At 39.9% G+C, this 17,045-nt stretch overlaps 1 protein-coding gene across 1 annotated transcript in view; it reads right to left on the bottom strand.

The window, feature by feature from the left end:
* Positions 1–12,221, bottom strand: part of LOC108540494 (laminin subunit beta-4-like) — a 16,830-nt gene extending 4,609 nt beyond the window's left edge. The window contains exons 1-4 of the mRNA XM_017889602.1: positions 11,575–12,221; positions 8,399–8,537; positions 5,068–5,241; positions 3,300–3,453 (exon numbers count right to left, since the gene is read on the bottom strand). Coding sequence (XP_017745091.1) covers positions 3,300–3,453; positions 5,068–5,241; positions 8,399–8,537; positions 11,575–11,669 — 562 coding nt within the window. The 5' untranslated portion in view covers positions 11,670–12,221. The remainder of the gene's footprint in view (positions 1–3,299; positions 3,454–5,067; positions 5,242–8,398; positions 8,538–11,574) is intronic.
* Positions 12,222–17,045: the final 4,824 nt, after the last annotated feature.

Raw genomic sequence — 17,045 nt, 5'->3', positions numbered from 1 at the left:
AACTCAAACAAATTTACAAGAAAAAAACAAACAACCCCATCAAAAAGTGGGCAAAGGATATGAACAGACACTTCTCAAAAGACATTTATGCAGCCAACAGACACATGAAAAAATGCTCATCATCACTGGCCATCAGAGAAATGCAAATCAAAACCACAATGAGATACCATCTCACACCAGTTAGAATCGTGATCATTAAAAAGTCAGGAACCAACTGGTGCTGGAGAGGATGTGGAGAAATAGGAACACTTACACTGTTGGTGGGACTGTAAACTAGTTCAACCATTGTGGAAGACAGTGTGGCAATTCCTCAAGGATCTAGAACTAGGAATACCATTTGACCCAGCTATCCCATTACTGGATATATACCCAAAGAATTATAAATCATGCTGCTATAAAGACACATGCACACGTATGTTTATTGTGGTACTCTTCAGAATAGCAAAGACTTGGAACCAACCCAAAAGTCCATCAATGACAAACTGGATTAAGAAAATGTGGCACATATACACCATGGAATACTATGCAGCCACAAAAAGGGATGAGTTCATGTCTTTTGTAGGGACATGGATGCAGCTGGAAACCATCATTCTCAGCAAACTATCACAAGAACAGAAAACCAAACACTGCATGTTGTCACTCATAGGTGGGAACTGAACAATGAGAACACTTGGACACAGGATGGGGAACATCACACATTGGGGCCTGTCGTGGGGTGGGGGGAGGGGGGAGGGATAGCATTAGAAGATATACCTAATGTAAATGATGAGTTAATGGGTGCAGCACAACAACATGGCACACGTATACATATGTAACAAACCTGCACACTGTACACATGTACCCTAGAACATAAAGTATACAAGAAAAAAAAGAAATGGTGGTTATTTTAAGCCATTACATTTTGGGGTAATTTATTGTGCAGTGAATGAATGACTGAGTCAACTCCACTTCTAAATACTTTATCCAAAATTATGCCCAAGTATGCTTTCTGTTTCTTGCTGGGACCCAGACTGACACCAAGTTCTGTGGAAGGACCCTGGCTGAAGAATGGAGTCCATTCCCCACTCTCTCAACATTGTTGGTGCCAAGGACTCCATACTGGGATCCAGGGGTTCCTCTTCCTAACAGAGGGGAACAGGCATAGCCTTGTGGTTCAGCCCCTTCTCAAGTGGCAGCATGGGGAAGACAGCCAAATCAATGTCTCATTTTTCTATCTTGCTGAGTTCTGAAAACAGCCTCAAAAGGAAAAGAGAAAAGGCAGTAGAATGCCTTATTTTAGACCTCCCTGAGAAGCCCTGTAGCTTCAACTTCTCTTCCAATCTAATTTCAAGAACTATAAAAGCTGTGGTCAATGGGGATCAGTGGAAACAATTTGTATATGACATAAAAACAGGACAGAAATATTCTCCCCATGTTTTTGCTCCTATAGTAAGGAGCAAGTTCTAGGATAAAAAAAACTGACTTTCATGGTATTGTCTACGGAATGCAAGGTTAAAAAAATCTGTTTTTCTGAATCTTTCTTAGTGTTTCGTAGTTAAAACAAAATTTTAACGAAAATACTTAAAAATGAAAAAAATTACCCACAAGCCTGCTGCTTTTAAAACAATTATATAAGTGCAAGAAGCAGTGGTTTCTTCTTCACTCCCACTGCCTCCCTAGAGATAACTAATGTTAGCAGTTTGGTATGTATTTTTCCTGACTTTGGCCCATACTAATGTTCCATTTTCAGTTTTTTCATGTCATAGTGATGATATAAGTGGTTGTAAGACCAAAGACTCATTTGATAATAAAAAAAGAGGCATTTATAAGTGAGGAGTTTTGGTTACTTTAATATTTTGAGAGTTACTTATAATCCTAGTTTTAAAGTTTTGGAAGATAACAAATACAACCAGGGGTATATTATAACTATACAATCATCATCTGATATTTTTTGATGGTTAGAGATAGCCAAGGACATGATGATTGCCCCCAAAAATCATAAATATCAATTGTGTAAAAAAAGATTCTGAGTAGCTTTCTGATTGTATGTATTCTATGTTTCTTGTTTTATTTTGTTTTGAGACAGAGTCTCTCTCTGTTGTACAGGCTGGAGTGCAGTGGCATGATCTCAGCTCACTGCAACCTCCACCTCCCACGTTCAAGTGATTCTCCTGTCTCAGCCTCCCAAGTAGCTGGGATTACAGGCATATGCCACCATGCCTGGCTAATGTTTTTAATTTTTAGTAGAGATAGAGTTTTGCCATATTGGCCAGGCTGGTCTCAAACTCCTGGGCTCAAGCAGTCCATCTGCCACAGCCTCGCAAAGTGTTGGGATTACAGGTGTGAGCCACTGCACCCAGCCTGTATTCTATGTTTACAACACTTTGTGTGCATCAGAATGTCCATTTAGATCAAAATCCTTGTCTAGAATATGATTCTTTCTGGGTTGCTATCCAAAGATATATGCTAGATGACCTAGTGCCCTAGATTATATTGACTCTTTTGGAGAGTTACTTTCATGACAGGAAAAATAAACAACATAGGTTAGAACAGCGTTTCTCAATCTCAGCACTATTGACATTCTGGGCAGGATAACTGTTTGTTTAGGCAGTTGTCTTGTGCATTGTGGGATGTTTAGCAACATCCCTGCCCTCTACCCACTACATGCTAGTAGTTCCTTCTAGGGTGACAAGCAAAAATGTCTTCAGACATCTCACCCCCAGTTGAGTTGAGAACAAAGTTAGAAAAAAAGCTTTTTTTTTTTTTTTTTTGGAGATGGAGTCTTACTCTGTTGCCCAGGCTGGAGTGCAGTGGCATCATCTTGGCTCACCACAACCTCCACCTCCCAGGTTCAAGCAATTGTCCTGCCTCAGCCTCCTCAGTAGCTGAGACTACAGGCGCCCACCACCATACCCGGCTAATTTTTGTATTTTTAGTAGAAACGGTGTTTCACCATGTTGGCCAGGGTGATATCGAACTCCTGACCTCAGGTAATCCACCCGCCTTGGGCTCCCAAAGTGCTGGGATTACAGGTATGAGCCACTGTGCCCAGCCAACAAAGGGCATTTCAAGGTGACCAAAGGAAATCTCAGTTTGTTTTGACTAATGCAAGGCAGATGCTCATTAACCTTTCTAGGCAAATCCATGCAAGAGGCTTGTTAACTTCACAGTCCCCAAAATCCAAGACCAATTTCGACTTCTTTCTCCTCAGTAGACCCATGTGATAAAACTGTAAGCTGACATTGGTATAAATTCTACCAGTAAGGTAGAGTACCAGGATGTTATTATCAAATTGGCAGGATGGATAAAAGAATAGATACCTGTTATTCTTCTTATCTTGTCCTCTGTATCTCCAGCCAATTTTTCTGCAGCATCTTTTAGCTGTTTAACTTTTCCTAATGTTTCCTTTGTTAGTCCTGTAGTGCTTGTCTTACGCTGGAGCATAGCATATTGTTTTTTCAGCTCAACAAATTCCTGTAACAAGCAACACTCACATCATGAGAAAATATGTATAAAGCATGTACCTATATGCATGATGATTCTCCTAATACCATTCATAGAAGGAATACAGAGGAAACCTTAATCCAGTCAATACGCTTGAGTCGCTCTGATATTTCCAGCAGAGTTTTATTTGCATGTTTGTTTCTTCAGGTTGAAAAAAATCTCAGCTTCTATTAAAAATAAAACTTCTTTGTTCAAAATAGCAATTGTTATTGCGTGTTGAGGCAAGTATTTCTGAGGCACCAACTGGTTGTTCTGCACTATGTTAAGGTAGGATGTGGAAGACAGAAATGGCCCAATCCCATCCTTGACAAATCTCTGGTTCAGTTCAGTCAATCAGTTGTACATGCAAAATGAAGGACAGAGTGAGTGATGAAGATTTAGAAACAGCAAGGATATGTTATTTGGTTGGCAAAAAGGTGAGAGAGAAATGAGGTAGGAAGGGAGGCAGGTGGGGAAGTAGAAGTGTAGTATGGAGACCTCCCTTGAATAGAATGGAAATCTTTGGGTTAGCTTGTGTGTTGACAACCTAGAAGCTTAAGTAGATGAATAAAGGCCAGAGCCAGAAATGAAATATGGAAGTGGGAACAGGGTGAGTAGAAAGTACCTTTCTTGGCTGGGTATGATTGCTCACGCCTGTAATCCCAGCACTTTAGGAGGCCGAGGCGGGTGGATCACGAGGTCAGGAGATCAAGACTATCCTGGCTAACATGGTGAAACCCCGTCTCTACTAAAAATGCAAAAATTAGCTGGGCGTGGTGGTGCGTGGCTGTAATCCCAGTTACTCAGGAGGCTAAGGCAGGAGAATCGCTTGAACCAGGGAGTCAGAGGTTGCAGTGAGCTGAGATTGAGCCACTGCATTTCAGTCTGGTGACAGAGCAAGACTCTGTCTCAAAAAAAAAAAAAAAAAAAAAAAAAACTTTTCTCAATCTCTGTTCCACAGAAAATGTTCTCAATTCCTCTCAGTGGAAAATTTACCCAGCACGTTAGGAATTAACAGCAGGAGAATAGACCAATTGTAAAACACTAACATTTTCTTTTGTTTAGGCAACTATATTAATGCAACCAACCAAAGATTTCTTGCTAGGAAAATGAGCTGATAGGTTCTTTCAGCAACCTAAATTAATGGTCCACTTTCCACAACCGTTTAATTAACTCATTCTGATTTTTGTAAATTGATGTATTTTCTTTGGCAGGTGACTTTCATTTATTGTTTTCTTTATATGTTGTGTGACTGAATGAGAATAGAGGGCAAATACATACAATTCAGACAAACAACATAAATTGTGAAAGTTTGGAAGTTCAGGGCAAATTTGATTTATGGACTGTTTGACCAGGATACCACTAAGAATAATAGGATAGAGAGATGGGGGCAGGGAAACACTCCAACACGATTTGGCCAGGGACTTCTGCCATCTACAGACAGAAGATCCTTTGTGTATCAGGATCCCCTCGAAGATATACCATTGAGTCATGGACCAGCACAAAGGAAACGCTGAGAAACGGCACAAAAATCTGGGGTTAAAGGACTATCTTTCAAAGAAGCTCTGTTTTTCTGCTCTTGGTGGCAGTGGTAGAACTAATGACCTTCTCAAGACTCCCAGCCTGGTGTTGGGCAGATTCAGCCTGAACTTTCACATTGACAGCGTGGTCTTCATGCCTTTGCAACTTGGTCTGCAGCAGGGAAAGTCCATCCTCCAGCCCTGATCGCTGCTTTGCTGACTCCAGCTCATTCTTCATTTCCCTGGTTTGATTTTCAGCCTGTTGTTGATTTAAAGACCAGAAAGGGACAATCTCTTTATGAAACAAACAAGAAGATAAATGATATATTAACCCCTTGAAAAATATGCTGGGTATAAAGGAAAAGAAAATAGTGCCTTCACTTTTTCTGTTGCATGTATTTAAAATGTTATATTAAAATATTTCAGATAGGGGTCTGAGAAATACAATGTTAGCCTGGTGTGGGGTGCGTGCCTGTAGTCCCAGTACTCAGGAGGCTGAGGCAGGAGGATTGCTTGAGCCCAGGAGGTTGAGGATGCAGTGAGCTATGATTGTGCCACTGCACTCCAGCCTGGGTGACAAAGAGATACCTTGTCTCAACAACAACAACAAATAAAAAATAAAAAATATAACAAATACCCATGTACCCACCAGCCAGTTTAAGAATAGAACATTAACAATGTGCTAAGGCCCTCAGCGTACCACTCCCCATTACATCTTCTCTCTCTCCCCTCAAAGACAACCACTGTCTTGAATCTAATTTTTGTCATTCCATGTATCTCTGTAGGTTTTTTTCTACAACCTATGCAGTATTCCTAACAATATATAGTATTTAAATTTTTTCACCTTATACAAATGTATATTTCTGCAAGTTGATTTTCTAAAATGAAAAGTTATGAAAATTATGCTTATATAGGTCATTTAAGCTAATCTACATAGCTCTAGTTCATTCATTTTTACCAGTTTAAAGCATTCCATTGTTTGAACATACAACAATATATTTTCTATTCTCCAGCTGGTGCAAGTGGCTTCTAATTTTTTCCCCTTACAAACAGTAATAATACTTTATGCCTGTTTCTTATTTCAATGTCTATATTGATCATATCAAATCCTATTTAAATATTTTTCAAATATAGCTGGTTGTTAGCCCTTGTCTCTTGTTTGTTGGTCATACTTTCATACTTTCTTAGATTTTCTTAAACATAGTAAACATTCTTATTTTGTATTCTGTATCTAATAATGGTAATATCCTCTGTCTCTTGTGTCCTGACTTTGTTGTTCATTATTTCTGATGACTCTCATTTAAAGGTAATTTGTGCCTGGGCACAGTGGCTCATGCCTATATTCCCAGCACTTTGGGAGGCCAAGGCAGGTGGACCACTTGAAGTCAGGAGTTTGAGACCAGCCTGGCCAACATGGTGAAATCTTGTCTCTTCCAAAATTATAAAAATTAGCCGGGTATGGTAATATGTGCCTGTAATCCCAGCTATTCAGGAGGCTGAGGCAGGAAACTGGCTTGAACCCAGGAGGCGGAGGTTGCAGTGAACCAAGATTAAGCCACTGCACTCCAGCTGGGGCGACAGAGTGAGACTCCATCTCAAAAACATAAAAAAAATTTTTAAAGAGGCAATTTGTATTTACATGTTTGGGGGAAATTCTTGATGGCTAGGTTTTAAGGTCATTCCTTTGGAGGGGATTTTTGTTTGCCTCTCTTAGGCATCTGGGAGTACTACCAACCCAGGGCTACTTCAAATGATACTAGGGTTTTGAGGGCCACCCAAGTAGTATAAATTCTAGCCTCCAAATTGTATGGGAGCCACAAATTGTGGTTAGCAAAGCTTAGTGGAAATGTCACTCCCCAATTCAGGGGCAAGTTTTTCTACTGGCTCTGGCTCTGTGTGTGTGTGTGTGTGTGTGTGTGAGAGAGAGAGAGAGAGAGAGAGAGATTTTAATATTTCACTAAGAATTTTGCCATTTGGGGTCCCAGTTCTATGCAAGAATCTTGTTGTCTCCTGTGTGGCTTTTGCTTTCTGTCTTACATACATGGTGACCATTAAAACCCAAAGCTTTAATGCTCCAGGGATTGGCAGATGCCTGCTGCCTGCTGTCAAGTTAGTGCTTGATTACCTCTGAATTCATGCTTTCCTGTCATTTTTGGCCTCTGAGACTATCAAAAGTTTCTTACTAATTCAGCTATGCATTAAAAAATCTAAATAGCCAATCTAATATTTTCATGTGTTTTTTCAACTACCAGGGTTCCTTAGGATATTGGCTCACCATATTTTTAGAAATGGAAGTCCCTTCCTGTACCTTTGGGCATATGTAGGGGTTTGCCTAGAGCAGCAGCCTGCAAACTTTTTCTGTAAAGGGCCAGCTAGTAAATGCTTTATACTTTGTGGACTATAAAGTCTCTATCCCAAATATTTAACTCTCTGTCATTGTAGTGCAAAAGGAGCCATAGACAATACAGCCTGTGGTCATGTTTTGCTATCCCTTGTTCTAAGTATATGCCTAAAAGGGGAAATCCTGGGGCCTTCCTTTTTCCTACCCTATATATGTAACCTCTTCCTATCCAATCCCTTTATTTCCTGGTATATTACTTCCTGTTCTGTTGCTTTCTGCTTTTTGTTGTTGTTGCTGTTGGTTTTGAGACAGAGTCTTGCTCTGTTGCCCAGACTGGAGTGCAGTGGTGCAATCTCAGCTCACCGCAACCTCCACCTCTGGGAAGAGCGATTCTCCTGCCTCAGCCTTCCAAGTAGCCGGGATTATAGGTGCCCGCCACCACGCCTGGCTAATTTTTGTATGTTTCGTAGAGATGGGGTTTCACCATGTTGGCCCGGCTGGTCTTGAACTCCTGACCTCAGGTGATACATTCGGCTCAGCCTACCAAAGTGCTGGGATTACAGGTGTGAGCAACCATGCCTGGCCAAATGGAGCGTTTCTTTTGAATGAGATTTTTTTTTTTTAGTTTTAGGATACTCTGATGAGATTTCATGCACATTTAATTACAAGAACCTTACAACAGTTAACTCTCATTTCTTTGGTTTGTGAGCTTTTAAAAAGTCTATTTCTTTCCCCGGTGTCAGAAGGGAGATACTCTGACCTCATATCTACCACTAATTTGCTGTGTGACCTTAGGCAATCACCTAAGCTTCCTGAGTCTTAGTTTCCTCATTTCCAAGCTGGTGTTAGTACCTGCCTTGGTACAACCCCAGAATTGGTCACAATTAATACGACGATGCTGAGAAGTGCTCTGTAGAACATTAAATACATGCATGATACTACCCAAATCTTATTTTATCCTCATAATAATCCCATCAGACTCGTAAAGCAAGCATAGCATTGGCATACGTAAAAAGTACTGTGATGTTTCTACCCTCAAAACCTATTTCAGGTTAGTTTCAAAGAGGACAAATACCTGCAGCACATTCTTTTTTATTTTTGTTATATTGGCAGTCAGCTGTGTAATGGTAGAGTTTGCCCGTCCGTGAGTGATTTGAGCTTGTTGCAACTGGTTCAACGTTTTGTCAAGATTTAATAGAACATTTGCTGCTTTCCTAAGGTAAGATATTAACATATCAGATTAGATAAATACACAATTATTCACTTATTTCACCTTGAGAGAGTTCACTTGACTCAACCAAATACTTTACTGAATTATTAAGTAAATTTAAATTACTCTTAAACAAGAGAAAGTGCTGAAGTCTTCATTTTGAGAAATAGGTATATTTAAATGCCAACAAAAGAAAACCCCACACACGTATATATTCATACCCAGTAGACACAGATTTTGTTAAATATGGAAATTAAGGATACAGGTCTTGTTTCTTTTGATTTGTCGTAAGTAGAGAGGTTTGGGGTGATGTAACTATCAATCTTTGCAAATAAAAACTATCCTGTGAATTCCAGTTTCCCTGATGTCTTAAATGTAAGCTACACTTTCTCAATCTCTATTGGAGTGGGGGGGTTGGGAGGGTCAAGAGGCCCCACAGAGAGCAAAGAGAGGACTACAGGCCCTGCATTTTCAGGCTTGTTTATTCAGTTAGCTAAGCTTCACTGACATTCCAGCCACTAAGAAGCCCAGTCAGAGGTTAAAATCACAAGCATTTCAACTGATATGGTCTTTCTGCAGAAAGGAACTCACCTCAAGTCAACAATCACCAAATACTTAGATCTGTGGGCTCAAAACCACCTTGAGAAGAATGTACTGAGGGAGTGAAATATCAGACAGACCTTTGCAGAAGCATCATTAGAAATGTGTGTACCCACAGTAGAGTTAGCTATATTGCAAAATATTCCCTTTATCACCCAGCTCATCCTTTCCTCCTAGTGGTAATCTGTTTCCCTTTCTAAACTTCAGGAGCCTTCCTTCCTCATCATCTCACTGTCACCAGCATTTCATTTTTGTAACATTCCTAGGGTACCAGTGTCCATTTTTTCTATTCCCTGCCACCATTATCTTTTTATTATATTCTTTTTTTCCTTTAGATTTTTAATTTACTACTGCAGGTCAGGCATGGTGGCTCATGCCTGTAATCTCAGCACCTTGGGAGGCTGAGGCAGGTAGATTGCTTGAAGCCAGGACTTTGAGACTAGCCTGGACAATATAGTGAAACCCCATTTCTACTAAAAATACAAAAATTAGTTGGGTGTGGTGGTGCATGCCTATAATGCCAGCTACTCAGAAGGCTGAGGCATGAGAATCACTTGAATTCGGGAGGTGGAGGTGGCAGTGAGCTGAGATTGTGCCACAGAACTAAAGCCTGGACGACAGAATGAGACCCTGTCTCAAAAGAAAAAAAAAGAAAAAGATTTTCAGTGTACTGCTTATTATAGCAAATTTAGAAAATACCCAAAAAAGAAAAAAAAAGTAAGAAGGGGATCTTGCTGTCTTTTAAAATGTTAGGATATTGTAGCAAAATTTTTTATTTTCATAATTCAGATCCTCTTTCATGTATAAATTGTTACCTGCTTTTGTTTTTCAACTTCCTGTTCAGTTTGGATGTTACCTGCTTTTTAAAAAGCATTACCATTGAACTATAAGAACCTCTGCCTGTTATTAAACATCTTACATCACCTTTTTTTTTATTTTTTGAGATGGTGTCTCACTCTTGTCACCCAGGCTAGAGTGCAATGGTGTGATCTCAGCTCACTGCAGCCTCTGCCTCCCAGGTTCAAGTTCAAGCAATTCTCTGCCTCAGCCTCCCGAGTAGCTGGGATTACAGGCTCATGCCACCACACTGGCTAATTTTTGTATTTTTAGTAGAGTCAGGGTTTCGCCATGTTGGCCAGGCTGGTCTCTAACTCCTAGCCTCAAGTGATCCACCTGCCTCGGCCTCCCAAAGTGCTGGGATTACAGTTGTGAGCCACTTCACCCAACCTATCAGTATCACTTTTAATTGCTGTGTGACTACTTGATTTTTTTTTTTTTTTGAGACAGAGTTTTGCTCTTGTTGCCCAGGCTGGAGTGCAATGGCACCATCTCCGCTCACTGCAAACTCCGCCTCCCCAGTTCAAGCAATTCAGCCTCCCAAGTAGTTAAGATTATAGGCATGTGCCACCATGCCCAGCTGATTTTGTATTTTTAGTAGAGACAGGGTTTCTCCATGTTGGTCAGAATGATCTTGAACTCCCGATCTCAAGTAATCAGCCCGCCTTGGCCTCCCAAAGTGCTGGGATTACAGGCGTGAGCCACCGTGCCCTGCCTACTTAATCCTTAAGTAATTGCTGTGCAGTTAATCTTCCTGGTTTTAAATATTAAACCTGGAAGGGGTTGGACTTTTGGATGAACCTGGTGCACTTCGTTTGTACATGTGGATGATGAGACAGTGACAATGGGTCAGATCTCAGTGATAGGGGGTGTTGAGATGGCCACCACCTAACTGATCCTGTAACCCTAACCCACAGCACCCCATGCTCATAAAAACATCAACATGACTTTTTTTTTTTTTTTTTTTTTTTTTTTGGTTGGCTAAGTCAACAGGACAAAAGGCAAGAGTTAGTTAATTCTGTCTAGCATAGGTATCATTTTCATCTTGCAGTACTCCTGGAACTCTAGTGTCCATTTCTTCTGTTCCCCATCATTACATTGGGTTGGTGCAAAAGTAATTGTGGTTTTGGCCATTACTTTCAATGGCAAAACCTGCAAATACTTTTGCACCAACTTCATATCTTTTTACTGAGAATGTACTGAGGGAGTGAAATATCAGACTTTTTAAAAAGATTTTATTTCAAAGTACTGCTTAGTATAGTAAACTTAGAAAAATCTATACCAATATTCCAACCACCTATTAAAATATTGGCATATAATGAGTATTTAACATTTATTGGTATGCATTGGTATAAAAAGGTATCAGGCCACTGGAAAGGCATTTCGAGTCTAAGAAAACAGGAAGAAAGCATCTCTGAACCCTGCCGCCCAGTCACCCAGCTTCCTGGGGTATCTCCAAAGAGAGCTCAGCCCTCAACTTGGACACTGAACTCTCAGAAGGTAATTTCATTTGAATGCTATAGCTCCCTAGGCAAATATTTTCCAGATATCCTTTCAGCAGATGGTCTGTTAGAGCAAGATAAGAATATTAATACAGTACTTACTCAGCTGCTTTGGCCTTCACTAGAAGCTTTTGGGCTCCATCTGCTTCTTCATTTAGCCTGTTTTCATCTGACCTGTAATCCTCACAGAATTGCATAAGTTTCTGTATTTTGTCAAGTTCATCGGTTAGATTTTGGGATGGAATTGGTAGGTGAATGTCAAGTACACCATTTGCAACCTTCTCGATGTCTTCTGGAGGCACGTTTTCCTCTTAAATAAGAAGGAGGGTTTTAGGTAATCATGTCTCCCTAACAAATACTGTATCTTAAAAGTATAACCACAATGATGTCTCAGCCAACTGCACTAGGATTTGATTATGTGTTCCTAGAATACAGGGATCAGATTGTAGGTGTCCCATAGATTCTTCTTCATCCTCAGCTGTCCCTTGTCTCTGGAAGAAACACTGCTGGGTGAGTGCTGAATACTTGCTGAACAAGTGCTTGTTGGAAAAACAAAATACTACAGACTTGGAACATTGTGTGTATTCTACAAAATGCCCTGAGAATGATTTATTATAAGTACATACTCAAAAGCAATCCCTAACATGTTTAGATACCTGTCATGAAAATTTAAGCACAGTAAATGAGACATTGGAGAAGCACTGCGTTTGAAGTCAACAAAACTGGATTCTGGTCCTCCATGACCTTAAAAAGGCTCACAATTTTTGGTCATCTATGTAATTGGGTAATTGTACCTGATACTACGACTCAAAGGCCTATTCTGGGATTGGAGTGAGACAATACAGAGTAAAGAAATATGTTAATAGCATGTTATAAATAAACTTTTTTTTTCTTTTTTGAGACAGAATCTCACTCTGTTGCCAGGCTGGAGTGCAGTGGTGGTGCAATCTTGGCTCACTGCAACCTCTGACTTCCTGGTTCAAGTGATTCTCCTGCCTCAGCCTCTTGAGTAGCTGGGATTACAGGTATGCACCACCATGCCCAGGTAACTTTTTTGTATTTTTAGTAGAGATGGGGTTTCACCATGTTGGCTAGGATGGTCTCGATCTCCTGACCTCATGATCTGCTCACCTTGGCCTCCCAAAGTGCTGGGATTACAGGTGTGAGCCACCGTGCCCCACCAAAGAAACTTTCAAATACATCCATGCTCTACTTTCCAGAAAAGCAAATTTGGCCCCTATTGAGAACTAAAGTGGAAGATGAACTGTTAGAGCAAACTTGTTCGACCCACAGCCCGGGGCCAACATGTGGCCCAGGACGGCTTTGAATTTGGCCCAACACAAATTTGTAAACTTTCTTAAAACATTATGAGTTTTTTGTGTGTGTGATTTTATTTTTATTTTTAGCTCATCAGCCATTGTTAGTGTTAGAGTATTTTATGTGTGGCTCAAGACAATTCTTCCTCTTCCAGTGTGGCCCAGGGAAGCCAAAAGATTGGATACCCCTGTGTTATAGCAAAGCCATTTGTCACTCTCCAGCTACTTACTGAACACCTATAATTCCTATAGGGAAGCTAGAGATGAACTAGACGTGGATCTTCTCCTCAGGCGGCTTGCCGTCAGGTGAGGACCTATAAGTCATTATATACAAATATTGATCACAAAGGAACAGAAGTGATCAATATAAGGCAAAATGCTATGGGGTTCAGAGGAAGGAGAAAATACTCCAGGAAGGACTTCAGGTGCATTAAAACTGGGCCTGGGAGGACAGCAGGTTAAACTTGTGGAGACTGTGGGATGTGGGGAGGGGTAAGAGATATTCTAAACTGAGAGAATTACAGGAGCTAAAGCTCATGGTGGTACAAGAAACTGCATGGATCACTCTTGGAAGGACAGTAGGGTGCTTAGAAGGGCTGGGAGCAGATGGCACAAGTCCCTGTGTCAGAGGCTGAGGAACTTAGACTTTATTCAGAGAATAGTGGGAGCCAAAAATGATTTTCAGCATTTGAGTGACATGACATGAGTATATATTCTGCTTGTAGTCATTTTACTTTAGCTATTTTTCTTAATATAAATGAAATAGTTTACTTTCTGTAATATTTTTGAAGCAATGTGACAAGAATTTTTTTGTGAGTAAAGTAAAATGACATTTTAAATAGAATCAGGGAGTTGGCTCTTTAAAGAAACATACTTTTTCTTTTTCTTTTTTTGAGACGGTATCTTGCTGTATCGCCCAGGCTGGAGTGCAGTGGCATGATCTCGGCTCACTGCAACCTCCGCCTCCCGGGTTCAAGTGATTCTCCTGTCTCAGCCTCCCGAGTAGCTGGGATCACAGGCGTGCACCACCACATCCAGCTGATTTTTATATTTTTAGTAGAGACAGCATTTTGCCATGTTGGCCAGGCTGGTCTCAAACTCTTGACCTCAGGTGGTCCACCTGCCTCGGCCTCCCAAAGTGCTGGGATCACAGGTGTGAGGCACCACGCCCAGCCAGAAAGAGCAGCTTTTTAATTAAAAAAGTTCTAGTACATCATACTGAATGGGCAAAAGCTGAAGCATTCTCCTTGAAAACCAGCACAAGACAAGGATGCCCTCTCTCACCACTTCTGCTCAACATAGTATTGGAAGTCCTGGCCAGAGCAATCAGGCCAAAGAACGAATAAAGCATACCCAAATAGGAAGAGAGGAAGTCAAACTATCCCTGTTTGCAGATAGCATGATCTCATATCTAGAAAACCCTGTAGCCTTGGCCCAAAAGCTCCTTAAGCTGATGACTTCAGTAAGGTCTCAGGATACAAAATCAATGTAGAAAAATCACTAGCATTCCGATACATCAACAACAGTCAAGCCAAGAGCCAAACCAGGAAGGCAAACTCATTCACAACTGCCACAAAAAGAGTAAAATACCTAAGAATACAGCTAACCAGGGAGGTGAAAGATCTCCACAGGGAGAACTACAAAACACTGCTCAGAGAATCCAGAGTGACTTAAACAAATGGAAAAAGATTCCATGCTCATAGATAGGAAGAATCAATATCATTAAAATGGCTACACTGCCCAAAACAATGTGAACATTCAAGGTTATTCTTATCAAACTACCAATGACATTCTTCACAGAACTAGAAAATATATTTTAAAGTTCATATGGAACAAAAAAAGAGCCCGACTAGCCAAAGCAATCCTAAGCAAAATGAACATAGCTAGAGGCATCATGCTATCTGACTTCAAGCTATAATACAGGGCTACACCAAAACAGCATGGTGCTGGTACAAAAAAACAGACATATAGACCAATGGAACTGAAAAGAGAGTCTGGAAATAAGATCACACACTTAGAAATATCTGATCTTTGACAAAGTCAACAAAACCAAGAAATGGGGAAAAGACTCCCTCTTCAACAAATGGTGTGAGATAACTGGCTAGCCATATGCAGAACACTGAAACTGGACCCCCTCCTTACATCTTATATGAAAATTAACTCAAGATGGATTAAAGACTTAAAGGTAAAACCCAAAACTATAAAAAACCTTGGAAGGCAACCTAGACAATATTATTCAGGACACAGGCATGGGCAAAGATTTCATGATAAAGACGCTAAAAGCGACTACAACAAAAGCAAAACCTGAGAAATGGAATATAATTAAAGAGCTTCTGCACAGCAAAAGAAACTGTCAACAGAGTAAACACAACCTACAGAATGGGTGAAAATTTTTGCAAACTATGCATCTGACAGAGGTCTAATATAAAGCATCTACAAGGAACTTAAATCTACAAGAAAAAAACAACCCCCTTAAAAAGTGGGCAAAGGACATAAACAGATACTTTTCAAAAGAAGACATGCTTGGGGCCAACAAGTATATGAAAAACAACTCAACATCACTGATCATTAGAGAAACGCAAATCAAAACCACACAGAGGTACCACCTCACACCAGTCTGAATGGTGATTATTAAAAAGTCAAAAAATAACAGATGCTGATGAGATTGCAGAGAGAAAGAAACACTTATACACTGTTGGTGGGGGTGTAAATTAGTTCAACCATTGCGGAAAACAGTGTGGCGATTCCTTAATGACCTAAAAAAAGAATTACAATTCGACCAACCAATCTCATTACTGGGTATATACCCAAAGGATTAGACATCATTCTATCATAAAGACACACTCACATGCTTGTTCATTGCAGCATTATTCACAGGAGCAAAGACATGGAATCAACCTATATGCCCATCAGTGATAGACTGGATAAAGAAAATGTGGTCCATATACACCATGGATACTATGCAGACATAAAAAAGGATGAGATCATGTACTTTGCCAGAACATGGATAGAGCTGGAGGCCATTATCCTTAGCAAACTAACACAGGAGCAGAAAACCAAATACCGCATGTTCTCACTTATAAATCGGAGCTAAATGATGAGAACACATGGACACATAGAGGGGAACAACACACACTGGGACCTTTTAGAAGGTGGAGGGTGAGAGGAAGGAGAGGATCTGGAGAAATAACTAATGAGTACTAAGCTTAATACCTGGGTGATGAAATAATCTGTACAACAAACCTCTGTGACTTGAGTTTACAAACCTGCATATGTACCCCTGAACTTAAAGGTTAAAAAATAAAGTTCGAATGAAAAGTGAATTTACTTCAATCACTTATTCATTTATCAAATAGTTATTCATATTTATTATGAGATTATAGATTCAAATTTTTATATATAGAACTTTCAGGAGAAGTGATACATCCCTTTGTTAATAAGGCATTCAGATTTCAAGAAAAATATTAAGGTGGTCAAAGAAAAGCTGAATAGTATGGTCATCATGTAATGTAATGATAATTTTATTGGGGCTTTATAGCCAGGCAAAGAGGAGAAGCAAGAGGTGGGTAGAGGGCACTGCAAGGCATGAAACCTTCCTGGTCACCAGGGCTCTAGGGACACTGAGCAGTAAGAAGTTTCTTGTATGAAAAAAGATTTTTCTCTATGCCTAGTTGTAATAATAGTTCTTTATGCCTTTAGTTTTAATAATCTGGACATAGATTTCTTTCAATTCCTCAAGTTAATTAAAGTAAAATATTTATTAGAAATGTATTCAGTAGCAATGAAGAGTAATAAGAGGACAGGCTCTATGATCCAGCAAACTAGGTAGAAAGGAGGTCATGTAGACCCTGTTCCACCAGTTCATGCGATTAGTTTAGCAACTTTGATTTTGATGTTTGTTTTGGTGCCTTTTTAGTCCAGCCTAATCCTAGACTTGAGTCCAGTCAATACTGATTCATCCAGCTAAATCATTGAAAGTTTGCTTTTGAATAAACAAAATGTCCAGTAGACTGATTCTACCCCATTTGTTTTACTATTTTGTCAAAGGTAATTTCCACCTAATTTTTGTTTATCTTGAAAATAACAGCTAGAAACCGCCAATTTCTAGAAACACTGAGATAGGAAAAATCAAAAAACAAAAAATCTTGGCCATAGGGGTCTCTCACACATATTAAGTAGAATAATGAAATGATTAAAGAGATTGTAATGGATGCTGCAATTGCCAATTCATGTATAAAATGTTAAATTATTGAATTT

This window comes from Rhinopithecus bieti, unplaced genomic scaffold, assembly GCF_001698545.2.
Source record: "Rhinopithecus bieti isolate Rb0 unplaced genomic scaffold, ASM169854v2 scaffold_18688, whole genome shotgun sequence".
NCBI classification, from domain to species: domain Eukaryota; kingdom Metazoa; phylum Chordata; class Mammalia; order Primates; family Cercopithecidae; genus Rhinopithecus; species Rhinopithecus bieti.
This window is presented reverse-complemented; position numbering and strand designations above follow the sequence as displayed.